Consider the following 27604-nt stretch of genomic DNA (forward strand, 5'->3'; position numbering starts at 1 on the left):
ATTTAATTTATGTGTAGTACTCCTGTTCATCTAACTGTGTCCTGATGATATCAGTATGGTTTGTGGGTGGCTGTAAAGTAAACTGATGGCACATGCTACATTATAGTTTCACAGAATGAGTTTGAGGGATCAACTACAGTAAAATAAAAGTGCAACATGTCTCAGAAGGTTCTGTGAACGCATGAATGAATGTATCAGGACATTGCAGTTACTGAAGAGGTATCTCAGAGCTGGAAAGATGGTCTTGTTATAAAGCTAGGCTGTCTATGCAGAATGACACAAGTGCAATGGCAGAAATCAGGGCAGTGGCTTTTGCTCAAGAAGTGGACAACAACTACCACAATGCACTGCCCTGCACAGGCCCAATAAACACTCCTGCTGGTGGGTAGGGATGTCCCGATCCACTTTTTTCACTTCCGATCCGATACCGATATTACAGCCTTGAGTTTTGGCCGATACCAATACCAATCCGATCCAAGCGTGTATTATACATATTCACTTATTTTGTTGTCAGTCATGTTAGAAAAGGTTTGATCAAGCGATATTACTCTAACAAGAACAACTACATAATCGGGTTAGTTAGAATGATCCACAACAGTTGGTATGAGAAACTGACCTATTTATTGTGAACAGGGTTAAATAAACAAACTTTAAACTTGAACATTGACATTAAATAAAAAATATAGCTGGTTTGCATTGGCTGCTTTGACCCCTTAATAAATAGAAAATAAATCAACAAAAGAAATCTTTCACACTCGTGCTTTGCCCCCCCATAAATAAAAAACAGATTAACACCACAAGACATTGTTGACATTTAACAAAAAATGCAGTCTTTCCTTTTCAGTTATTTTAGTAGTGTTTTTGTAGTCCATCCATGGCTCCAATTTTACTAATTGTGCCCAAAACAATGCCATCAGTGCTCTTTACTTAAACAGTAAGAGTGTAAACCAAATAAAAATATCACTCTCAAAAACCAGAGCAGAAAACAAATAGTTAGTTAACTAAGTTGACCGCTACTCCTCCTACCCTCCATGTGTGTGTCTGCTGTCTGCATGCTGGCCTGGTGGATTGATAGTAAGAGCTGGAGCGGATCACTGGAATGGACTGCTTGAATTGCGGAGTGCTGGGCAGGCCGGAAAACCTGGTGTGGGCTCCGTGAAAAACTGGATCGGAGTTCTTGGATCGGCATTTTCCCATGCGGTCCGATCTGATGCCGATGCCGATGCCCGTTTTTTGCTAATATCGGCAGCCGATACCGATCCAAATATCGGATCGGGACATCCCTACTGGTGGGTGATGTAATGTCAGCTTTGCCGTTTTATTCAACACATTCTCACTCCGACCTTGTCACAAATTGATGTTTGGTCATTGACTTTCCATGTCCAGATACGCCATGCAAGGTACCCTGGGTGCATTGGTTGTTGACTTTATGGGATGCCGTGTCAAGTTCTGCCTGTTACATAAATTGTCTTCTTTCAAAATACACTTCTGTTTCACAGGAAATTTACTGTTTACATACAGTCTCTTTCAAAATAAACGCAATACTTTGGTACAACACCACAAATTGGCTTTTTTCCCCCTTCAACTAACTGTTTACAAAACAAGAACAGGGTTTGGCTTTATAATCTTACGGGATGGAAACACTGCTCTCCCGGGTGCAAGTTGATGTCTGTTGGACCCATCCACCATCCCTCCCGCATGTCCCACTTGGACTTAGCCACCTTAACTTTTGGTAATCCTGCCAGGCGTCGTTAAACTATAACAATGACAACACGTATCATGCTGACGTTAAACCTTTTTTCCTCTGTGTCTGACGCCACAAGTCACTGCCCAAGCACCGGATTTCAATGACTTCAGAGTGAGACTGTGTTGTTTTATCACAGGAAAAAATAAGGTGTCGGCTGGTTACAAAGGACCTTGTATTACAGTAAAATGGTAAGCTAAAATATTCATGAATTTGTATTAATTAATTATCCAAAACCGCTTATACTGTTCAGGGAGGCGGTGGGGCTGGAGCATACCCCAGCTGACATTGGGTGAGAGGCGGGGTACATTTGGACAGATCATCAGTCACAGTGTTATCACAGGGCTGACACATAGAGACAGACGACCATTCACACCTACAGCCAATTTAGAGGCACCAATTAAACCAAGGGCTCCTGCCCGTGGGTTAAAACCTGGAAGGTAACATCTCCTCTCTCAAAAATGGAAAAAATCAGTAGCTGCCGATTGATCCATCTTTAACCCGAGATAAGGAACAAACATTCACTGGACCAAACAATATAGCAGCTCTGACACAAACACAAGTGTGTTTTCCTCAGGAGACTTTGAGTGTGAGGTTCTGTCATTGTTTTCCAACAGACTCTTCAGTGTTGTCTTGGAGCTTTTGACCAAAGAAGAGAAGTCAGACGGTGAAGAAAGTAACCATCCGTCGATGCACGGACACGGAGGAAAACCAGGTGGATTTGATGTTAAAGCCCTTCGAGCCTTCCGTGTGCTGCGACCCCTGCGGCTGGTCTCAGGAGTACCCAGTAAGTGCTGAGCTCCATATACCAGCACACAGGCAACCTATGTGAACCCGGTGTCTCTGTATAGATTGCATAATGGTGTTAGCCCCTATAGAAGTCCCAGTGTATTCTAGGTTGAAGGGTTACACATGAAGAGTCCAGATGGTCGATGTACGATCCCTGAGGACTGTTTTTCAAAAACATCTATTCAACATCTACATCAGCGCCCCAGAGACATGAGCGCTGCAATACAAACAAACCCAGAGTAAACACTTCTGACACATTTATGAACCATATGTGATTCTAGATGCACTGAAATACTGAAACTGGTATCAGATATGTAAAAATGAAAAATAAAAGCATAGAGTAGGTTACAGTATGATGATCCCACTCTGCACACATACTGTATGCTCACATCTGTTGTTGATAAACAATATATTAGGAATTTATGTTGTTATATTTATGTCATCAGCTTGTTATTATGGGAACTAGGGTTGGGCCATATGGTCAAATCTTCTATCACAGTATATGTAATTACATATTCATATAACAGTATATATCATGATACAGAAAATTGTTCAGTAAATTCAACTAATAAGTGGTTTGTAATAACTGTGTTGGGCCTCATCACATTTGGTTATTTTTAAAACAAAAGACTCAAAACAGTGAAGATCTTGTGAGAATTACAAGATCATGCAAGAATCTACCTCTGATTTCTTAGGATGGGGGATCCATGATTCTATCTACTCTCCCTCTGACTGGCTGGTACTTGTTGCCTTTGTTGGTTGGATTGATAAGGTGTGAGCATGAGGAGTGAGACTGGTGAGGGTAAGCCAATCAGAGGCAGATTAAGGCAGAGTAAGGCAGATTATGCCTTCAACATCTTAAGAAAAAAAAAACCTCATGCTCCGAATAGCTCATAGGGTAGAAACATATTGCCAGATCTTTCCTGGTGGACACATTTTTACTGTCACAAAAACAAAAGGAAAAAAACCCCAAACATTTCTACTGTCGCACTGTCATATCACTCAACCCTAATGAAAACCATCATGACTTCTAAGAGACACAAGAGTTCATGTTTTTGCAGTGAGAACAGAGAGTGAGAACAGTGCAACCAAGCTTTTTCCTCTTTGCTTAGGTTTACAGGTGGTGTTGAACTCCATCATTAAAGCCATGGTCCCTCTCCTTCACATTGCCCTCCTGGTCTTGTTCGTCATCATCATCTATGCTATTATTGGCCTGGAGCTTTTCATCGGTAAAATGCACGCAACCTGCTTCATTCCTGGCTCAGGTACGCCCTCTTTACTCTGTGTTGTACACATAACATCAAGTCAGCCTTCTACACATGTTGTATTCTGTACACTGTAACAAGTAGTAATTTGATGTTGACAAGCAGCAGGATGCCCAACAGCAAAAATCTTGGATAAACAGAGGTGCACGGATGTGGCGAGAACCCAAAAACAAGCAGAACACCGGCACTCACAGAAAATGTTACTATTTAATATGTGCAAAAATGAACACACAAATGCATTTCAGCTACAAAGCGATCATCAGCATGTAGTGATTTTATGTTAAAAGTAGCCTGACCTGAAAATGACTACTTTACACCAATTTTCAACCAACATCAACGCACATTTCTCAACTCTGAAGGTGAAACCGGATGTTTAGTCTGACAGCATGTGGGCCCAGCTTAACAGGTGTACAAAGGATTCTTTTACACAACTCATCAAGTCAGGTTGACATAACAGCTTCTGCACAAGCTGAAGCATGGACAGACTCAGGCATGCTTCTCCCTCCCACCAGAGCTCTCGAAATTTTATTTTAACCACTTTTTCTTAAATGGGGAATCAAACATTATCAGTGTGTTTCTAGTTGCAACACCATGACCGCACAATATATCTGCTGTGTCTGTGTTCATGTGATTGTCTTATGTGGGTGATGACATTTTGCTAACTGACATGGCAAGTCTATTCAGGGGTCCCAAACTTATTGCTCTCTCTGAGTGGGGCTGCTCAGACACAGTGGCCCTCATTTATGAAACAAATGTATTGCAGAAAACTGGGCGTACAGTCATTTCCACGCAAAGCTCTGCATTTATCAAAGTGGATGTGAATGGAGGCTATGATCAAATCTGATGTCACGTCACTGATTGAAGGATGAACACTGCTGATGCTCGGCTCTAATATTTCTAAAACTTTTTAATATTATATTTTTTAATATTGATCAACGAAAGCATGTTTAGATCAAATATCATAAAAACATAATTAAAAAAAGAAGTCAAAAACTAGTGACCTATGGGTTTAATTTTTACCATTGTCTGGCTCAGACGTAGATGATGCGTCCGTGTCTCACCTGGCACCTGTTGTGCCCAAAAATGGAAGCAGACCTGATACGGGCGACCACATGCTTCTCAATTAAAAGCTTTCATATGAACAGGGTATTTTAACAATATCAGTAATATATGGCCAAGTATTATTAATGTGTGTATGCTATAGATTGGCACATATCATGGATGTGTAAATCAAATATTCCAACCTCAAGGCCGAATGTTCACTGCAACACTGTTGACTGAGGCAGTGATTTCTTACCATACTGCCTTTTTATGACTTCCTTTGACGCCACTTTTCAGGATGTGAAAAAAATCCAACTGGTTAAATTGGACCTCAGATGTCAGTATTTCCATTTCTAGCCGAGATAAGTTTCTCCTCTTGGCTGTGTTACGTGTCCTTATATTGTAAACTCGGGGTGAGGCCTGTTCAGAGAATATACTGGGGTGGGAAATTTCAATTGGCAAGAAAAGAATGTTTCATGTATTAAACGCAAACCCTATCATTTATGTGCTCGGAGTTGTGCTGGTTTGTATGTTAAATTGCTAAATGAGGGCCAGTGTTTATATTTTCCTGCCCTCCCTTGTACTTGACCGCTGCTCTGCATGTTCATTTGAGTAAAGTGAGAATGTTTTCTTGGAGAACAGTAGCTTTCTCCTTGCAGATTATAATATGACTAGTATCATAATATAATAATTATAATACTATAATATTTTTGTAGGTAAACATTGAAGTTTAGAAAGTGTTAAGTGCTGTTGATCATTGCAAGTGTTAGTTCTGCAGAAGCGTCTAAATGTGAAATTTAGAGCCATTTCTAATCTACTAATTTTGTAGTTTTGCTCAAAAGTTACATGATTACTCCAGTTAGTACAATCAAAATGGAAAAAAATGTATTTATAGGCCAGATATGACGATAACTTGAAAACACGGTCTGCAGTTTGTGACCCAACAGAAACTGTTTCCTCCTCTCTTTTTTTAGATGCGATAGCAGAAGAGGAACCCGCTCCATGTGCGATCTCAGGGCACGGGCGCCAATGCCCCATCAACGGCAGCGAGTGCAGGGAAGGCTGGCAAGGTCCCAACGGAGGCATCACCAACTTTGACAACTTCCTGTTTGCCATGCTGACGGTGTTTCAGTGTATCACCATGGAGGGCTGGACCGACGTGCTATACTGGGTGAGTCTCTGCCCTCCCAGTTCAACATCCTGTGACTGTCACACGCCCTCAGCTCAGACGTCTGCTCGGATCAGACACACAGCCATAATGTGACTGACATTGTGATGATGAGGCTGCTGATAACTTCCTGAGGCAGCTCTTATCACTCTGATATGATTGATTGACTAAATGATTGAATGTATTCAACAACTCACTGTAACAATAAGATGCTATCCTGCTACTTTTAGTGTTTCTGCAAGATTTTCCATCTGAAGCTACTTTTGTCTAACTTGTCTTCTTTTCGGTCAGTTTCTTCCTTTAACTGTTTGTTTCACTCTTTTCTTCTTCCTCTTCTTCCTCTGTGGTGACGCTTGTTCCTCCAGATGAACGATGCTATGGGCTTTGAGCTTCCATGGGTGTACTTTGTCAGTCTTGTGATCTTCGGCTCCTTTTTCGTTCTTAACCTGGTTTTGGGTGTGTTGAGCGGGTAAGCACCTTCCTCTCTTTGCTGACAGAGACCTTCTGCTTTATATCAGGCCAGAGGGTCTCTGTTCTTGTTTGTGTTACTGTCTGTTAACCAGCGACTTCTGGGCTCCCGTAGGTCAACGACGCCATCGGATGGGAAACACCATGGATTTATTTTGTTAGCCTGATCATACTGGGATCCTTTTTCGTGTTAAACCTTGTGTTAGGTGTGCTCAGTGGGTAAGAGGACAACTGTGCAGTGGTTTTCATTTGCAGTGGTTTGTTGTGCAACCTGGCACTGTTTGCTATAGTGTAATGAGTGCTGCAGAATCTTTGGATGTAAGCCTGACAGTCTTTATAGCAAGATATTACACCCGTGGTTGGCTATTCTGCATAAGGACCACGAGATATATGAATATTCTTTCTCAGCCTCCCTTCTCTGACCTCTGTTGGCGTCACACTGTCACGTCCTTTCCACGGCAACTGCAAAGTGAGCGTTTCCTCCCCCACCCCGTCCTCAACCCACCCAACCTCCTGAGAGAGAAATTAATCTTATTCCTCGCCCTTCACTCCCTCTGCGCTCCTAAGCTCCCTCAAACCCCAGTTTGCTTTCCCAGCTCTGTGGAGTGGGGGTGGGGTATTACAGTAGAATTAACTCTGGATGGTTGACCAGCCAGCAAAGCCTTTTTTTTTTTTTTAAAGCCAACAAGGTTAACAGAATCATCAACTCAGATGCTCTATTGGGTGCTTTAAATTGGCATATTTTATTATTTTCACCAACTTTCTAAATGCAGTTTTATAAAAGTGCTTTGCTTCCCTCCTACCATCAAATATCTTTCTCACTGTCACAGCTGAAACACACATTTTTCTCAGTAATGACAATATCCTACCATGCACCGAATATATTTACCCACCGTCCTCTGTTACACATTGTAGTTTCCACAGTTGTTGTTTTATATAGTCTATGAGTTTAGACGATGTGCAAATGTTTTGTGTCTCTCCAAACCATCTGTCCACCTAAATTGCCTTTCCTGTATGATTAAGATGCTCGCCTGAAGGATACGCTACTGTACTGTCGGACTCTAAATATAGCACTGTGTAGTCTTTCAAAGGTGTACATCTCCCTCCAGTGGCAAGGGTTCACAAAAACACACAAGGCATTGAAAGATTGTGATTGAAGCGTGTGAATATGTAGAGTGATGTCATTCAGAGAGGTTCTTTAGTAAAGGGAGGACGACTTGTATATCTCCATTTCTTGTTTGCTGTGAAAGTGTTTGTGTGTGTGTTTGATTATTCATGCACTCCTGTGTATTTGTGTATGTGTCTGCACTTTTTTGTCCATGTGTGCATCTGCAAACTCAGAGAGTTCTCCAAGGAGAGAGAGAAGGCCAAAGCCCGCGGAGACTTCCAGAAGCTGCGTGAGAAGCAGCAGCTGGAGGAGGATCTGAAGGGTTACCTGGACTGGATCACTCAGGCCGAAGACATCGACCCTGACAACGAGGATGAAGCCGACGAGGAAAGCAAGCGCAACCGTAAGCACCTTCTCCCATTACTGCTGGAGTAATGCTTCGCTGGCATCACAAGCATACATACAGCAAACTGATTGAACCTGTCTCGGCCACATCAAGAAAAATATCCAGCAGTGTGTGTTATTGTTGGCTCAAGAGGGTTGTGAACTATAATTAGGAGCATTTTTATATAATCAGAAAATGCAGGAGTTTGTACTCCATGAGTCTACAATGTGTCACAGTGGATTAGCTAACAGATCATTTCTCTCTGCAGGAGACACTTTTATCCCATAATGCTGTTTAAAACAAAACAGGTGCTTTTCTTTGCACTCCTGTGAACATTCGGGTGGAAAGTGCTCTATTTTTCTTATTGTCCCAGATAACTGGTCAATCACGTTGAGACATATCTAGCACAGATACAGCGGGTATTAATTAGGAGAAAAAAAAGCCTACAAGCTAAAATATGCTCCTCTTTTAGCCCTACGATTCTGCACCAACATTAAACTGCTGTTTGAAGAGGTACTCAGATATTTTACATCAGTAAAAGTAACAATACTATAGAGTGACAATAGTTAAAATACAACAGTTAAAACACTCATTATGCATATGGGCCCATTTCAGAATATTATATATATTGTGTTACTGGATTATAAATACTCATGCGTTCATCATAATTAATTAGTTTGAATTGATAAATTGATTGCACAGCCAGGCTAAAGTGAGCTCCCACTGGGAGACTGGCCAGGTGCTCCCAGTTGCCACTTAGTTAAGTACAAGTATGACAGACTTGAAGCTTAGTTCAATACTTGAGTAAATATACTTAGTTACATTATACCACACTGTTTTATCATGCACAAAAAAATTCCTCAGAGAGGAGAGAATATCAAGGTCCTCTACCGACAGTTGCATCGATAGTCAATGATGCAGTCCATGCAGATCTTTTCTGGGTCTGATTCAACTTAAAAAAACAGAAAACAAGAATTCACTGACTGAAGCAGAAGTAGATGAAGCAGGTAAATCAAAATGGTCACAAGTGAAAGGTCAGTTACACTGCAGTCATTGCACAGTTAACAGTTAAATAACAATTTTCCCTTAATGATGCAAGATTATCAACAGTATTTGTGCCACAGTCAATGAGACTTTCTTGGCTCTACACAGTGCACACACACACACACACACACACACACACAGATACATAACATAAAAGCACGCATTGACTAAGAGATAGTCTTTCTCTAGAGGTGTTCAGCACAAACATGTGACAGGTGTTTGAAGCAGAGTTGTACAGCCTGTTCTTATCTTCACGCTCGATGTATGTCACCGATGGAAGTGGAACACGCTGTGAGTACCACTAGAGATTTTTTTGAGAAGGGAAGAAGGGGAAAAAAATGATATCACTTGAGCAGTAGAAAAACTCTTAATCCAAATCCTCTTTATGTAAGCAGCACACATGATGCAGAACGGAGAAACTGTGACTGATTCACCTTATAGTTTGAGTGTAGGATATTCATTTTTTCCACTCTGTCTGCTCATTACGATCTCCCCTCATTTTTAGTGTACTCTGTCCATTTACTGTCGCCTCTCCCACCTGTCTTTTCCTCTACTCATGTATAGAGTTTTATGTTAAGTTAAAGCTGTGGAGGTTCTGTGTGATGAGCAGGCAGGTCCATGCTGCTTTTCTTCAACATCCATCCTGGCTTTTGGTGTCTGTCGACGATACATGAGCCCCTGCACGTTAACATGCAAATGCTTTAATTTGCACTGTAACATGTGAGTGCAGGGCCTTGTCACCTGCAGGCGCTTCCAGTGACTAACAGCTCTCCGTCTTGTTCTTCTGCCCTCCTCAGTGTCCGCAGCCCCACGTGGCTCCTGCTGCTCTTGTCATTGATATTGATATTTTGAATACTGTTGTTGTCCATGTGGTGCTTGTCTGCTCTGACCCATTTTGATAGCAGCCCATTCTCGCCCCCCATGTTCCTCTGCTGTGCCGTTGTGTCTGAATGCATGGGCTTGCATGCATTACACATGAAGGGGTGACTCTGGCTGACCTTACTGAGAAGAAGAAAGGAAGGTTTGGGTGGTTCAGCCAGTCGTCCGACACTCATGGTAAATCCTGTGGTTTCCCTCCAGTGTTCTTTTGCTCTTGTGTGCGTGTGTGTGTGTACACATGTGAGTGAGTGTGTGTGTGATGCTCAAATTAATCTGATACAGAAAAATGTCGGTTTTCACTCAATAATCAGACCAGAATCAGACCTGAAATTGAGGAGTTGTTGCTTTTTACCAAAGATGAAAATGTTAACAGCTGAGTTTATTTTATTGCCGTTACAACAAACATTGTCAGGAACTTTCCTTGATGAGCTCATAGTGCAATATGATAGACAGGAAAACATTCACTGCAACATACTAATTTAAAAACCCAGCAAAATAGCGGCATTGTACATTTCTGCAAACCACAAAAATGTTACTGGCACATTTCATACGTATCATACCAGTGTTTCTTAGGTGACAAAGTACCATGCTGACTTTGTCATCAGTAGGTTGAAGGGATGGTGGATGGCTCAACACCTGTTAGAGAAAGACAACAAAAAAAACTGGTTGTGATTTAGCAAGACATCACTGTGTTATCAGCAACTTTTAAGGCAGCAACGTGTAGCAACCTGAAAAGCAGTTGATTTTTACCGAGATGTCGCCACGTTTCGAACTGTAATTATGCTCCCAAAAAGGGGCCAAACATGATCTTTCCTTATCCATAACCAGGCTGTTTTTGTACCTAAGCCTAACCACATGTTAAACATGGTGTTGCTGAAACGTGAACATAATAATGTGCAAATGCAAATGGTCTGCATTTGTATAGCGGCCTTCTAGTCTTCTAAGCACTCAAAGCGCTTTTACACTATGTCACATTCACCCATTCACACACTGGTGGCCGAAGTTATCATGCAAGGTGCCACCTGCCACTAAGTGACCATTCACACGCCCTCACACAGCGATGGAACAGCCATAGGGAGCAATTTGGGGTTCACTATCTTTGCCCAAGGATACTTCGATACGCGGGCTGGAGGTGCCAGGGACTGAGCCACCTATCTTCCGATTGGTGGATGACCCGCTCCACCTCACAGACGCCCAGTAGATGTAAAGTGTCTGTGGTTTGCAGAAATATTCAATGCCAACATCTGGCAAGATCGTACAAACATCATGTACATCATGTAACATGTTAAAGTACAAAAAGTATCATAAATAGAGAGATAAGCTAAAATCACTACTTCCATCTATCAGTGAAGAATCATTGAGCTATTCTTTACTAATATTCTGCATTATTGGTAAATGCATCAGGACTTAAAGCTAGAAAATTAATCAAGACAGCAAGCAGCAGTGGCCTTAAAATCCCATTTGGAGCATCCTAAGTGACTGCTGAGTGTGTGTGTGTGTTTGTGTTGATGTGCAGCCTAATGTTAATACCTCATCACTTTGTGCTTTACTATTGTGTTAAACCCGTCGTGTCCAAACATCACAGCCTTTTCCAGCCTTTGTTCTCTCCTTTTTTTCCTCCCTGTTTTGTTCTTTTTCAAAGGTCTCTAAAATAAAATTACTCATTAAACGAGTCTGATGTGGAGTAGAAATACAGCCGCGTTTGATAGCAGGCACGCCCCGTTTTCCTTCCATGTCCCATTTCAAAAGCAGCAGCTCAGTGTGAATATAGGAAACAGGGCTAAACCCAGATCACTACTCCAGCAGTCAGCACTATTTTCAGAGCTGAGAGCTGTCCGACCACTCAGGAATCAAAGCCAACACGTCTACATAAGCTAAGCAGCGGCACACACCATGCTCCCTCATATGAGTTAAAGCACTGAGACGTTTCGCACAGTTAATCATCATCTGTCTGCGCAGACAGTCTTTCTGCAGCGCTGGCAGGACTTTGAGTGTAGCATTTCAGAGACAGCTTTAAGAGCTCTGTCCTCTTCGGCCTGCTCCCCTCTTCCCTCTGCTCCCTCATTGTCTGCATCAGTCAGCCCTCGCAGAGCAGCTGTCCACTCGCCTGTCCCATGTCAGCTCCCTTTCAGCACTTGGTAAATGATACTAATGATGACAGTGATGCACAGCCACAGCGCTTAGCTCCTTCCTTTCGGTGAGGTCAAAAGTTTTGAAGCTGCACCGTGGCTTTGGAGATGAAGACCACAACAGTTTTGTTTTTTAAAATCACCATCAAATAATTGTGATGCACTGAGGTTTTGGAGTGTAACCCGTTTTGATCTTTGCTGACTTTTAAAGTATGTTTCTTTAGTGTATCTTTTTTGCTCTGAAGAAATGTCTGTCAGAATAGCCTGATGAGATGAAGGCCGTCTCAATTTGATTTCTTTTCACACTTCTCCCCCCCTGGGATCCACTGCACTGTGTCTATCTGAAGAATCTTCTTGTGCCACAGCAAAGCATGTACGAGTATCTTTTTTGTAAATGTCTGCTTTATTTGCTGCTGCAGCGAGTGTTCCAGCCAGCGAAACAGAATCTGTGAACACCGAGAATCAAAACGGGGAGGATGAAAAGACACCATGCTGCGGACCTCTGTGGTGAGAACTTTGCAACAACAAACCTCTTCAGAAACAAGACCACAGTTGTGACTTTGAATTACAATATAGACAGATTGCTGTCCCTTCTGGTTAACTGTTGCTGTAGAGATTTAAAAACACACCAGTCTCTCATGTGTAAAGCAAACAGCTAATTTACTGTGCCCTGCTGACTTCTGTGGTCTGACACTTTTTATGTTGTTGTTAATGAACCCTACTAACCAATCAATGCTCCTAACAAGCATCAGCTACAATCTGCACTTGTAAACTTTAACAATTCTTCTTTCTTACAGTCAAAAAATTTCAAAGTCAAAGTTCAGGTCAGTATCTCTCTGCTGTGTTTCTGCATGCTGCATTAAGCTGTTACTATAGGGGAGCTGGTACGCAGCATTAGATTATACAGATTTTTATTTGTAAGTGCTTGGCTTTCATTTTACTGTATTTTAATGAGACTTTACTGGAGGATGATAAATCAACAGCTTTTAGAAAGTCAGCATGTACCATAAGGTATTTTTAGAGAATAGTCTTACGCAGTATTTTTCAGCTCATTTACTGTACAGTATGACTTGCAAAAATGATATTGATGCAGTTCCCCTGTGGCTCTTCCCCCTCACTGCCCTGCATTCTTCTTAATAATGGAAACAAACTGTAGTTTCTTTAAAAAACACTGAGCTGATGTATTTATTCTTTTTTTTTTTTAGAAGCTGTAATCGATGTGATCAGATCCTGAGTTGTTCTAAATAAGTTCATTAGCAAAGTCTCGCTGGTGTTATTCTTCGTACTGACGTTTACTTTCTCCTGCAGTCGGCGCTGGCGCCGCTGGAACAGGTTCTGCCGCAGGAAGTGCCGGTTGGCTGTCAAATCGGTGCCTTTCTATTGGCTGGTCATCATCCTGGTGTTCCTCAACACTCTCACCATATCATCAGAGCATTACAACCAGCCTATGTGGCTGACACAAGTGCAAGGTATGGACAGCACCACAGTTCACATCAAAGTCTTTCTAAAAAAATCTTGTTATTGCCGTATTTGTTCATATGGTTTCTCTCATTTCAATGAATCTATGTGAAAATTTTAACCATGAGCCAAGGAGAACCAACAGTTAAAAGGATTCCTTAATATAGAGGCTGTGAAGGTGCATCACGTCATGCAGGATGGGGGCGCCATCTTGTGAGTCTCTATTACCTGTGCCTCCTGGTTACCTGCTCACCTTTTGTATTTTTTATTGATTTAATAGGCTAATGGGCCATAAAGAGAGGAGCCACCTTACTTTTACAGGTCTGACTGTGCTCCTGCACTCAGTTGTACTCAGCTGCCGCAAAACTGTCCTTCTAGGGGTTTGTAACTTCCAAAATCACACAAAGTGTATGCACAGTTTACAATGTCCAGGTACGTGACTGCAAGTAGCACATTTGGGTTTGTAACCAGGCCTCCAGGAAAGCCGCTCAGCTCAACAGACAACAGACAACATCACAATGCAAAGTCTATAAACAAGAACTTGCGGATGGGGCCAGCAGGAAAAACGCTACTGCACATATTCAGTGGGCTGCATGCCACAGAAGTAAACCCGAAAGCTAGAAAAGCTTTTTGGTGTATGCTCTAGGTGAGCAGCTCCATTGGAATGTATAGACGGCAGGTGGAATCCCATCCCAAAATTTAACATGACATGACGGTGAACTACACGTCATGGTGATGAAATTTTCTATAATTTTAACCCTTTTCCTATAGTTTTTGACAGAATGTATTATGTAGTATGTCCTGATTGTCTATCACTATGTGTATTCTGGCCATTTGTATCTGATGCAGATGCAAATTAAATCGATTACCAACTAAATATTTGTGAACATTTTTGTACTCGTTGTGTTATTACAATGTGTTTTTGTGTGCAGCTATTATATTTGTGCAGCCTCAGCAGAAGGTGTTTTAATAGCAGCAATAATTATTTCATCATTTGTATCTTTTGCAAGAAAAAAAAAATCTCTACACTCTCTAATGTGTCACCCTGAAACCCCACATTTCTCTCTCTTTATTTATTTGTGTTTTTGTAATGTTGTGTGTAATGTTGTGTCTTTTTCCCTGGGTTTCAGATGTGGCCAACAAGGTGCTGCTCGCCCTGTTCACGTGTGAAATGTTGGTGAAGATGTACAGTCTCGGGCTACAGGCCTATTTTGTGTCACTGTTCAACCGCTTCGACTGCTTTGTGGTGTGCGGAGGCATCACGGAAACCATTCTGGTCGAGCTGGAAATCATGTCTCCTCTCGGTATCTCTGTGTTCCGCTGTGTCCGCCTGCTGAGGATCTTCAAGGTCACACGGTAAGACCGTTATCACGCTGTGTGTGTGTGTGTGTGTGTGTGTGTGTGTGTGTGTGTGTGTGTGTGTGAGGTGTTCAGCTAATCATTGGTCTCTCCTTCTCTCTGCTGCTCCACCTCGCTCCACAGTCACTGGCAGTCTCTGAGTAACCTGGTGGCTTCCCTGCTCAACTCCATGAAGTCCATTGCTTCCCTGCTGCTGCTGCTCTTCCTCTTCATCATCATCTTCTCCCTGCTGGGCATGCAGGTGTTTGGTGGAAAGTTCAACTTTGACGAGACCCAGACCAAGAGGAGCACCTTTGACAACTTTCCCCAGGCCCTTCTCACTGTGTTTCAGGTATTTACTGTTTAGATTATGACACAACTGTACACCACAGTCTCTCCCATCTGAACTGTAAACATTTTGCATTTGCCCATTGATGCATTCGCTGAAAAATACATGCAGATAAAATTGAAAAAAGCTGCTGTACAATTGTTTGTACAAACAGATTTAGACAGAATTATGGTTAAGAGGTTTTACTTAAGGATAGACCGATACATCGGCCGGCCGATATATATCGGGCAGATATTTGAGTTTTTTACTTGTATCGGCATTGGCCGATACGCGCGTGGGTTCGTGGATTTATTTTTCCCTGGCACTTCTTTTCATTTGAAAGTATGTGGTTAAGTTGAACAAAGCTGTTGAATCCTACTGTGTACAGTAGTTGTTGTTTTATTTATGCTTCAGCTTAAATATTTGTTTATTTTATAAAGACATTACTGGAAGATTTAAGAGCATTGAACTCTTTTTTTTATTTGAATGTATAATAATAATAATAATAATAATAATAATAATAATAATCTACCTGTTCTAACTCAACTTTCCATCTTGTTTTAGTATTTTTTACTGTTCAATAAATGTTTCTTATTTTAAACTTGAGACCTGTAATATTAGTTATCATTGTGTCATTTTTTTGATGTAAACTGAGGGAGCAAAAGCAGTATCGGCCCCAAATATCGGCTCAAGAAAATCGGCAGTCCATAATCGGTCATCGGCTAAGGGTGATGGAAAAAAATCAGTATCGGCATCGGCCCTAAAAAAATCCATATCGGTCTATCCCTAGTTTTACAGACTGATGGAGGCTAAAGAGAGACACAGATATAGAACAGATAAAGTTTGAGGTCATTTAGAAACAGAGTCACTATGACATCGTTTGTTCACCAGAGAGCACTGACAAGTTGGTGTTTCAGCTGTTAAATGTGCCACTTTGTGGTTCTCAAACTTTTTTCAATAATGTACACCCCTCTGAAAGATTTTGTCAGCTGAGTACCCCCGACTAGTGCAAAATATTTTTAGTAGAAACCCACAGTGAACAAACATAAATGTGATCGGAGGAAGAAGGAGGTTAAGTGCACTCCTATCGCCTCACAAGGACTAACAGACCTGTCCGGTGCTCTCAGGGTAGGGCAAACTTTATCAGGACTTCTTCAGAGACTTCAGAAATGTAGTCCAAATTGTACTGGAGCACATGGCCTCGAGGCAAGAAACTTTATTTGAGGAATAACATTTCGATGCCAGGTGCATCTTCATCAGTCACATGACTCACATCCTCTTAAATAACCTTCCCTGAGTCATGACTCATTTGGTACAGGCTGGACAAAAAGGGAGGGGTATGATATGTTTTAATTTAACATAAAAAAAATCTTTCGTACATCTTACGCACCCCCTGCAGTACTCAAAAGTACTCGTACTCCCATTTAAGAAACACTAAATTTGCATAATGATAATAATAATAATCTTTATTTATAAAGTGTTTTTAAAACAGAGTGACAAAGTGCTTTACATGTCAATAATTAAAACAGACAAGACATGAAAACTTTTAAAAGAACTGACAGGCAACAAGTTTTATATGATCCAACAGGGGATCAGCCAAAGGCACATTGTTGAGTAACGTGCTGGGGCCCGATGACAACAATCTCTGTTTTGTCTGAGTTTAGCTGAAATTTTTTTTTGACATCCAGCTTTTAACATCAGTGAGGCAGCCACTGAGTGAACACATCATTCCAGGGTCTGTGGAGCCAACGGGCAGGAACATCTGTGTATCATCAGCATAGAAATGAAGAGAGACACCATGTCTCTGAGTAAAATTGTTTGAAAAAACAAATCTAATGAATCTGTATCAAGATTGTTTTCTATGTCTACAAACAGTGTTATCAGCCAATATATTGTTATCAAATCTTTGATTCACAAGTACTGATTGCAGAGTCAAAATTCCACTATTCAGTCGGGCGATGACAAGAAGTCAATGGATAAATGCAATTCTATTGCTAAACATGAATATATAGTTGCATTGCTGTGTCAGGTACAGTATGTTATATGTTCCTTAAGTTCTTTTGGGATCACAAATTGACTTCATCTTAAAGCTGTACTATGCAGGAAACGACAGCTACAGTTCGTGAACAGCGAAAGTAAAATTGACAGCCAACCCCAGCTCACGCCGCTTAACATTTTGCCTCACTTTATCTGCATTTTTTTTGCCCTTTGTCTAAGGGTTTTGAAGGTTCCTCTTGGGTGCTTGCTGCTCATGGTCTGGCATCTGGTCGCTGCCTGTTTATAGGCTGTCCTGAACACAACAAAATAAGATAAAAATAAGACAATACAGGCAAAAAGCAGAGTCTCTGCGGATAAATACACTGACACACACTTCTAATGGGTTAAAAGTGATGATTTAGAGGGATTACTTTTGTAAGACTCTATACATTGTTTTGTTTTGTGTAAGATACATATATATGTCAGGAAACCTTTGACCATATTTCAACACATGCATCTCCTGTATCTCTGCCCCTTTTATAGCAACTGTAACAGGTTTATTATGGCCTCTCATTGGAGATCAGGGGGTTATTAAGCGTCGTAAACTATAGCTTGACACTTTACTGTTGATGCATGATCTATAAAATAAATATGGTGATTGATTTTAGATCCTGACTGGAGAAGACTGGAACGCTGTTATGTATGATGGGATCATGGCGTATGGAGGCCCTTCCTCTTCTGGGATGATCGTGTGCTTTTACTTCATCATCCTCTTCATCTGCGGAAACTGTATCCTCTGTCACTGATACAAACACACCTGAAACTAAACTTACATTCATTATGAACTGTGTACAAGATTTTAACAGAGTTGTCCTTTACTGAACGCTTTGCTCAGATATCCTGCTGAATGTCTTCTTGGCTATCGCTGTGGACAACTTGGCAGATGCGGAGTCGCTCAACACGGATGAAGGAGACAAGAAAGGGTGACAGCTGAATGTCCTATTATGTCTCTTTATGACAAATATCATGCCCAAACTTTTTCACTAATGACAGTATCTGTGTTCATTACAGGGACAAAAAGGACGACGACAAAGATGACAAGGTATCTTTACTTTCTGAATCCAACATCAAACTTATCTGCACAGTTTGAGGAGTTATATGCACTGACACACTTTTCAAACTTTCTTTTCCTCTGTAAGGACGAAGAAGAGGACATTGACGACACTGCAGCGGAGGAGGAAGATCCAGAAGTTCCATCGGGGCCTCGGCCGGTCATCTCGGAGCTGGTGAAAAAGGAGAAGATCACTCCTATCCCAGAGGGGAGTGCCTTCTTTATCTTCAGCAGCACAAACCCGTACGAAACACACACACATCGCGCTTCACACACATAAACCCATACTGTGCCTCATATCACAGTGATGTCTCTGGCTGCGTTGTCTTTCCTTTCTCCTCCAGGTTTCGTGTGTTTTGCCACAAACTCATCAACCACCACATCTTCACCAACCTCATCCTGGTGTTCATCATGCTCAGCTCCGTCTCACTCGCTGCTGAGGATCCCATCCGAAACTTCTCAGCTCGCAATATTGTAAGTCCACAATAGAATCAATAGAAGTGTGTACATGGCTTCTAATATACTGTGTAGCAAAAATAAGAGGGTGAGGTGGCATTATTAACATATCATTTATCTGGCTGTGATGTTAGTTTAGCATTTTGAGATGCAGTTGTGTCATCATTCATTGACCACACTGGTGGTTTTGCATGTTTTAGCTCATTTATTATAATTTGCATATGTTACAGCACCACTGACCATTTACCAGGGCGCTCACCACCTGAGTTTATACACTGATTTCAGTCTTTTGAGGCTGTGTTCATGCTTATGTTTCGGTAAAGCTTCAAGGCCCAGTGTGTAGGATTTAGAGGGATATATTGGGAGAAATGAATAAGGATGTTTTCTTAAGTGTAAATTCACCAGAAAATAAGAATTGGTGTGTTTTCATTACCTTAGAATGAGCCGTTTATATCAAAATAGGGAACAGGTTTTCATTTATGGAGATTGCCCTGTTGCAAAGCCATGTTTCTACAGTAGCCCAGAACGGACAAACCAAACACTGGCTCTAGATTGGGTCGTTCAACTCTTTGCGGTGGCCACGACAGTTAGCAACCTCTCTGTGACAAGCAGCGTCAGAAAAAACACTTTTTTTTAAGTGAAACTGCTTTATTCAGTGTTTTTACTGGTTTAAATCACCGGGTCCATTTTGTTCTGGAGATGAAGAGACATCTGCGGATAATTTGGCTCTTGGTAAAAACCTGCTGAATGTCTGGATCCTAAGTTAGCAAAGAAGAAAGGTGAGCAAACAGCAGGCGGCCTGTCTGCAATGTCCCAAACTGCATAGAAAAAACACTGATTTGTTACATGGAACACATCACCTGGTCCCTTTGTTTTGGAGAGGAAGAAACCTCTGTGAATAATTTGGCTCCTAGTTAAAACCTCCTGGATACTGAAGGAATTCAAACTGGAAGAAGTTTCAGCTGGTTGCAATCCTCAGCGTTGGATGTCATTAAATCCCCCTAAATCTTACACAGTGCACCTTTAAAAAATATGTGATATATAAAAGAAAAGAAACTTAATGAGATCTGTTTTTAACTACACCATTGTCTGAGGAAGATAAAGCATTTTTCACGAGTGAAGCAACAAACATTGCATCTGACTTATTTCCAGAGAAATGTCATCAGAAAAATATCATTTTACCAGCACGAAGGACGCATTTATCTCTTCTGTCTGAGTCTGAACTCATTTGCCCATAAATCAAAGATGTTGTCATTTCTCTGCAGAAGCTCGAGCTGCGTTTATGTGCACTGTTGCTATTCACCTTTACACTATAGAGAGGACAAAAAGGAGGAAAGATAAAGGGAGAAGCAGGTTTTCCTCGTACAACATCTTCGTCATTTACCCTGTCCTTGACAACACATGTCAAAAAGATTACAGTTTATTTTCCAAAACAATACATACGGTGTAATTGCCAGAACTAAGACGGGATAAATGCTTGAAAACAAGGGCTGTCCAAATTTATGGCAAGATCAGGCGACCCTGCTCATGCTGGTCCGTTCCAACATTTGTGATTTAGGACTTTAGGTACTCAACAGCAACCTTTTAAATCAAAGAAATACACATTATCTTTCTGACAGTGTTGTTTGTCTCTTGGCATTGTTGTAACAGCAGCATCGCTTATGAACACAATGCGGCTCACACATCACAGATGTCAGAGTGTCCTTAAATGCACCATGAAGAGGAGCTTTTACAAACGTCCATTCAGGACACAGCTTGTACAAAACAAAGACCGTGGCTGCACTTGTCTTTTCAAGGCGACTTTGTCATCGGATTCACCAGATCGGCGCTCATATGTGTCCACACACTACAATGCAACCTGCCTGATCAGATAGTGCAACTGTAAGTGGATATATATTACACAGTCCATGTCCACAAACATCTCACCCATCTTTTGATTGGTTTTGTCTGCCTTAAGGCAATTATCATGAGCGTGCAGCTGATAGGTAGCCTATGTGGTTTTTATATGACATAATAGAAGTACATATTTAACAGATTCAGTGTGGACAGAGAGCGACGCTCAACTGCTGTTAGGACACTGTGTTACACCTGGTTTCCACTTATGTATGTGTATGAGACGACTCTCTGTGACATCCAATGTGCCTGCGAAACTCCTCCCCTTCGTAATATTTTGGTTCGGACTTTGCCCCGAGTACGTTAAAAAAATGTTTACTTTTGGATGGATTTTGGAGAGACCGTATGACCATGTGCTAGCTTAGCTAACAGGTTGCTAACTGGCTAACAGGCTATTTCATTCAATTCAGTCACCTGTGTTGATTGTCAAGTAATTCTTTTCTAATTAAAAAGAACTTGTTTGTCTATTTTTTCTTGTTGTTCTGCTAAAACATGGTTATACATTATACACAGTCAGATTGTCATTATGACATTATGTTCAGTTGTTCATACGTCTTTTTAATTTTACAAAACATGCAACGTATCTGGCAGGTCCTGTTTTTGTTCCAGTAATCTTCCAAGCACCTTTTCCAAACTGGCAGAGATGGCGAGAAACACACAAAATTAGTCTCGCCAATGGCCTCCGGTAGTTTCTATCAGGTTTCTATCGATCTGTAATGAAATGCACTTCCTTGCATTGGACACTAGAGGCATCATCCATCTACAGACACCAGTCACATATGTAAGTGGAAACGAGGCATCAGGATTGGGGAGATTCAGCACATTTTTCCAGTCAAACGGTAATTACTGGATAACCGAAACCCTGGTCACCTTGTTTTCTTTATAATTTGTTAATTTTGTAATGGTGGCAAGGCCCTGTACAAGATGTGCTTTGTTGTGGCGAGAGCAGCAGAAGCGAGTGATTAACGCAGCTAGTGGTGCACAGTAGTATCAGACCACAGTGGGATAAGACAACTGGCCTCAGCTGTGCTCCAGCCCCGGTCTTCCCCTTTGAGATGAACTCCCATGTGGCCGGAAAATGACGCGAGACCTACGTTTGATAAATTGTCCAGATTATACCCACATGCTGCCTCGGCCTCGCTGGGATCCAAACTTAATGTGAGCCAGGCCACTTTGGCCTGTGAGCCCGCTGATCGGATCACTGTGCCAGCAACAGACTTGGAGCGTACAGACTTGACAGTTAATGCGTCCCGGCGTGATCGGATGACAAAAGTCCCATTGAAAAGACAAGTGTAACCGCAGCCAAAATGAAGGGGAAAGATTATTTCACAGGGATGTACTTAATGTCAAGCTGGTGTCAGGTTTCTGAAACACTGAATTTAAATGAACCTCCCTCGCTGTGTGGAGGGTTTGAACTCAGGGTACACTTTAGCTGACGATAATGTCAAGGATATGCAATTTATATTTTATAAGCTAAAACAGGCAAAAACACTGGTACAGTCCTGCACTATGATCACTAATGTTACTGTGGTTATTTATGATATATACTGCATTAGAAATGATGGAGTAGTAAGATCACTTTGCAGTTTATGAAGTTATAATGTACTATATGATGTTAACTCTGACAAACTCTCTCCAGAAAATGCTTCAAATGTTCTTTTTCTTTTCATTCATTCATCTTATTATGTATAAATCTGCACGATAACTGTCTTTGTTAAACATGTACGTTGCTTTTTGCAGATACTTGGTTACTTTGACTATGCTTTCACGGCTATCTTTACTGTTGAGATCGTATTGAAGGTAAATGCCATGTGTCCCCTGTCCGTGCTGTGACTAACCACACCCCAATAACACTCCAAACGTCTCGTTGCCTTCCAGGTCCTAGGCTATGCAGATTATGTCTTCACTAGTATGTTTACATTTGAGATCATATTGAAGGTAACCCCTTAAATGACAACGAGAGCCTTGCTGCATTCTCTCCTTGTGTGTCACCTGCCACTCAGTACAACCTGGCTTGTTTGTTTCCTTTCTCTTATTTACTTTTTTCTTCATGGCACCTCTTTTAAAAAAAAAAGAAAAAAAAAGAAAAAGAAATATTGGAGTTGTTACTTTGCACACACTTACACAAACACAAGATCTGTTCAAAACACACTAATGAAAGAACTCATGCTGGGGGAAGGAAACATCACATCTACATTACATTACATACTCACATGGGTGTCACATCATTCGGGCAGTCATCGCTGAAATGATAATGATGATGCAGATATGTAAAACATGATGCAACCCTTTGTGCGATGCCACACATTTTTAATGGGCTGTTCAGACATTGAAAAAAGGCGTTGGCTGAAGTTGAGCTCGAGGTCATCTTCAGGGAGGTGTTCGAAGTCAACTCCAGTCAAAGCTGACTCCATGCCTCTCGTACTGACTGCTCTTCAGATTACCCATAAAAGAGGGGGCACAACCAACCATGTTCCTGCCGAGCATGGTTCAGTCTGCTTTCCCCGACTGAGTGCATAGAAATGTGGAGTTGCGTCTGCAGCCATTTGGGCACAAAAACCTGCCAAGTCTATTGTTGCTTTACTTCAAATTCTCCAGTGCTCCTGGTTAGCGCTCTCCTCTCTCCGTCTCTCTGCAAGGCTCCACATTTACATGCACTCGGAAGATTAATCCTTTACTTTTATTATTTGACGAGGAGTTATTTTGGCTGGTTTTTCTTCTCTGCCTGCTGAACTCTGAAGTTTTAATGGGAGCTGCTTCCCCTTATTCTGAACTATTAAAGAACATATTGGAATGTGCTTTAAGATGACGGTCCACATGAATGTGACAGTAAGGCCATTTCTACTTTCCAATCACTATAACTAGAGCTCTTGCAGGTGGTAAATATCCCTGAAGTCATGGCAACAAAATGCATGTTTTATTGCCTCATCCCATAGTGAATTGTGAAATGAATGACTTACTACTACATTCATGTAGTTAAGGGCTGTGGGGGTGGCGAGGGTAGATCTAGCCTCCTGTTTCACCGCTCTGAGCTCGCCACCCCGAATCAGAGTGATCTAAAAGAGTGTGGAGACGTGTGCGCGTGTGCAAGGTGGAGAGTGATGTGTGCGGATATAGTTTTTCCTATTTAACATAATTATCTGTGTGTGTGTGTGTTTGTGTGTGTGTCTTCCGAAGTGTAAGTCTGTATTTGTGTGTGTCTTAGTGTGCGTCGGATGAAATGTGTGTGTTTTTCTTGTGCCATTTGCTCCTCTAACTTCCTCTGTCATACCCTCAGATGACGACATACGGAGCCTTTCTCCATAAAGGGGCATTCTGTAGGAATTACTTCAACCTCCTGGATCTGTTGGTGGTGGGAGTTTCTCTCGTCTCCTTTGGTATTCAGTGAGTACAAACAAACGCAGACACATTTGCCTCCTGATTGTTGAATTAATGAGCGCAATTTTAGCCCTGTCTGAGCAACAGAGTTCCAGAAACAAAAGCGCCACAGGAAACTCAAAGACCTCTTTTTTCATACCCTTTTAAGTAAACATGAAAATTAAGCAAATTAAGCTGTGTATGACCCTGATGTTTGTATGGATGAAATTAATAGATGTGTAGAAACATACAAAAGTGCTGAAAACCCCAGAAGCTCCTGTATTAGAGTGGACAATATGTGAAGTGCTTTATGATTATTTAATTATGCTTAAAGCTTGAGTGCATAGAAGAAAAATAGGGAGTGCCACACTGGGTTGATGCACTGTGTAGTAAATTGTAATAAATAAACTAAATAAACATAAAGATTAAAAAAACAACGACTGACCAGCTCACTCAGTGTAAAGGTTAAGGCAGACAGTCCAGAAATTAATCCAAGGCACTCCGACTGTAGTTAAAAATCCTTATTGATTCATGGACAGACCAACACATTTCAACTAGAGTCTCCACCCTGTGGCAGTGACAGAAATTACGCAAATACTGTCCACGTACGTTTATATCATACGCCTGCAGGTGAGTTCTGTGTCTCCCCACCCTCAGGGACGCTCTCTTCACGTCTTTTGTTGCCTTTAATCCTTCCCCTGAATGCTGAGTTTCTTCTTCTCTGGAGCATTCACTCCAGAAATGTTTCTTAAACACATCTTGGGATTTTCCGCCACACTCCTAGCTGCTGTTCCATCGCTGTGGTCTTTTCGTCGGCAGTGATTAATCAATATTGTGTGAGCGTGTTTGGTGAGAGCTTCAATTTAACAGACGTTCATTTATTTATAAAAGTTCCTCACTCCAACTTTAACAGTTCACTTTCTTCTCCTGATCACCACTCTCTCTTTCTCCTTCATTCACTCCTGCTTGTGTCTCATTCTCACACACATCCACTCACTCTTTTTATTTTAAGATTAGTCGGGAAGCAGTCAACATAACTTTGATTGTTGTCAGTAAATATTACAAGAAATGTCCCACTATTGTCCTAATATTGATTCCAGTGTCAGCCAGTGCTTCCTTATTGTGTGAATAAAGCTGTAAACAAGTTGTAGCAGCCAAGAATTTTGTGTTTGAATAGTCAGCATCAGTCAGCCCCCCGAAATCCATCTCAGTAGTTCCATCCAGTCCATCAGAAAGTACTCACCCTGAGAGGGTATTTTGGCACCAAGAGCTAAGGCACAGAAACTAAATTTAGTTCCTGGTACTTCTTGTTGAAAAGGATTTCGTCATATTAATCCTTATTCTGGAATATCAGGCTTTTAAACTAACTCCACACCCATTTGATTTCATTGTTCAGGTCCTCGGCCATCTCAGTGGTGAAGATTCTCAGGGTCCTGCGTGTCCTTCGACCCCTGAGGGCCATCAACCGAGCCAAGGGCCTAAAGGTGAGACCTCATCACAAAGTCAACCTGCAGCTTGTCTAACCATGATCAGTGTGGGTGCCACAATCTGTAAACATGTTGTTGTCTCTGTCTTACAGCATGTGGTGCAGTGCGTGTTTGTGGCCATCAGAACTATCGGTAACATCATGATCGTCACCACCCTGCTCCAGTTCATGTTCGCCTGTATAGGGGTGCAACTGTTTAAGGTCAGCAGTGTTGAGTTAAAAAAAAAAAAATAGTATTCAACGCTAAGTCAGAGATATTTAGTTGATACTTAAAAAATGCACTAAAATGTGCATTGTTAGCATGAACATGTTTTCCTTTACAGGGGAAGTTCTATCGCTGCACGGATGAAGCCAAGTCCAGTCCAGAAGAGTGCAAGTTAGTTTTACTCATCTTGTTCCTTCACAGTTAATCACCTGCAGTTATCATCCCAGTTGCAGTCTTGATAACCTTCATGTAACATATGGCTTTCTCATAGGGGCACATACATCCTGTATAAGGATGGAGACGTGAACCAGCCGACCATCCACAAGCGAGTGTGGCACAACAGCGACTTCAACTTTGACAACGTCCTCATGGCTATGATGGCTCTGTTCACTGTGTCCACGTTTGAAGGCTGGCCTGCGTAAGACTCAAACTGTTTAATCTTGTTATTAAAGCTCTGACAACAAGAGAAGGCAGATCTCAATATTATCATGGACAGGAATTTAGAGAAACGGGATCACATGCTCTGTGTTTTCATCTCTCCTCAGGTTACTGTACAAGGCAATCGACTCCAACAGGGAGAACCTGGGTCCCATTTACAACTACCGTGTGGAGATTTCAATCTTCTTCATCATCTACATCATCATCATTGCTTTCTTCATGATGAACATCTTTGTAGGTTTTGTGATCGTCACATTTCAGGAACAAGGAGAGAAAGAGTACAAAAACTGTGAACTCGACAAAAATCAGGTCAGTCAGCAGGTTTTTATGAAATGTGGAAGCAGTGTGTCTCTGTGTGTGTTAAAATATACTCATATGAACTTATTCCACAAAACAGCTAATAAGCAGCACTGTCTCTTGACGTTGTGGTAATGTGTGAGGAAAAAGCTGAAATTTACAAAAGTCTCATTTGGCAGTTCTTTGTGAAAATCCTCAAACTGATGATTACCATCACATTGTTAACATTGTAGCTCATATAGATGGTCTGGTTTTGACCCAAATGAGAGTAACAAGTGTGTCTTTAACTGAGCATTAAAACCAACTTTGTGTATTTGTGTGCAGCGTCAGTGTGTGGAGTACGCTCTGAAGGCGCGTCCACTGAGGAGGTACATCCCTAAGAACCCGTACCAGTACAAGTTCTGGTATGTGGTGAACTCCACTGGGTTTGAGTACATCATGTTTGTGCTCATCATGCTCAACACGCTCTGCCTGGCCGTACAGGTAAGAAGTCACACTGTATTAACACCGCTGAAAAACAACCAGCTCTGTGACAAAAAATAAAATAGAATTTGTTCAAAAGAATTGAGGTCACGCTTGACAATAAGAATTATTTAGTGGTAGTACTGAAGATCACATATATTAAGAGCTCATATGTAGTGTTTGTGTAGTTTGGAAGCAGGGGTTGAGAAAAAGTTTGTTTAATAATACTTGTGAATGTGCAGACATTTTGGGAAATATAGTCAATACATAAATACGTAAATATGTTTTGTAGTCCAAAAAAATGTATCAAACGCTAGTCGATAATGATAAAAAAATATTTTCATCAATATCGATGAATTAGTGTCATTATGTTTCTAGTAACCTTACTGCTAGCTTCCTTCCTGCTTAGCTGCCATATTAGCAGTACAGTTTTTTTTCAGTTACTTTGTGTACAATTTTAAAATGTTTCATTTTGGCTCCCTCCAGTGGTATTATGAAAAAAGACAGTGTGGTAGACGTGAATGCAAGCAGACCCAGGGACAAGGAGATAAATGGACTGAAAGCAACGCAAATTTTAATTCAGATTGTTTAATTTTTCTTCCAACATAAAACTTAAACCTTCAGAGTAATGTGTAGGATACTATAATCACATAAATAAAATACACATAGTGGCTTTAAAGGTAGTCCTTTTCAAGGGATAGCTGGGATCTTTTTAAGTGATGGTTGTATGATATATCCTCAGTGTATTACTTACAGTAGATGGCCGTCGGCACGCCCT

The 27604-nt window shown here is 41.3% G+C and overlaps 1 protein-coding gene across 9 annotated transcripts in view; it reads left to right on the forward strand.

The window, feature by feature from the left end:
* cacna1da (calcium channel, voltage-dependent, L type, alpha 1D subunit, a) overlaps window positions 1–27604 on the forward strand; it is a 90255-nt gene that overhangs the window by 36538 nt on the left and 26113 nt on the right. For 4 of the 9 annotated variants that reach the window (XM_049572731.1, XM_049572739.1, XM_049572754.1 and 1 more), the window contains exons 5-28: window positions 2362–2531; window positions 3646–3798; window positions 5814–6010; window positions 6373–6476; window positions 7817–7986; window positions 9994–10068; window positions 12440–12527; window positions 12818–12844; window positions 13329–13489; window positions 14609–14834; window positions 14961–15168; window positions 17790–17910; window positions 18017–18104; window positions 18193–18223; window positions 18321–18475; window positions 18577–18706; window positions 22460–22519; window positions 23859–23965; window positions 25335–25422; window positions 25518–25625; window positions 25748–25800; window positions 25901–26047; window positions 26175–26376; window positions 26689–26847. In XM_049572731.1, the coding sequence (XP_049428688.1) occupies window positions 2362–2531; window positions 3646–3798; window positions 5814–6010; window positions 6373–6476; window positions 7817–7986; window positions 9994–10068; window positions 12440–12527; window positions 12818–12844; window positions 13329–13489; window positions 14609–14834; window positions 14961–15168; window positions 17790–17910; window positions 18017–18104; window positions 18193–18223; window positions 18321–18475; window positions 18577–18706; window positions 22460–22519; window positions 23859–23965; window positions 25335–25422; window positions 25518–25625; window positions 25748–25800; window positions 25901–26047; window positions 26175–26376; window positions 26689–26847 (3028 nt within the window). Of the gene's footprint in view, window positions 1–2361; window positions 2532–3645; window positions 3799–5813; window positions 6011–6372; window positions 6477–7816; window positions 7987–9993; window positions 10069–12439; window positions 12528–12817; window positions 12845–13328; window positions 13490–14608; window positions 14835–14960; window positions 15169–17789; window positions 17911–18016; window positions 18105–18192; window positions 18224–18320; window positions 18476–18576; window positions 18707–22321; window positions 22382–22459; window positions 22520–23858; window positions 23966–25334; window positions 25423–25517; window positions 25626–25747; window positions 25801–25900; window positions 26048–26174; window positions 26377–26688; window positions 26848–27604 lie in introns of all 9 variants that reach the window. The other 5 variants (XM_049572725.1, XM_049572747.1, XM_049572763.1 and 2 more) reach the window with 3 other exon arrangements.

This window comes from Epinephelus fuscoguttatus, linkage group LG1 (assembly GCF_011397635.1).
Source record: "Epinephelus fuscoguttatus linkage group LG1, E.fuscoguttatus.final_Chr_v1".
NCBI classification, from domain to species: Eukaryota; Metazoa; Chordata; class Actinopteri; order Perciformes; family Serranidae; genus Epinephelus; species Epinephelus fuscoguttatus.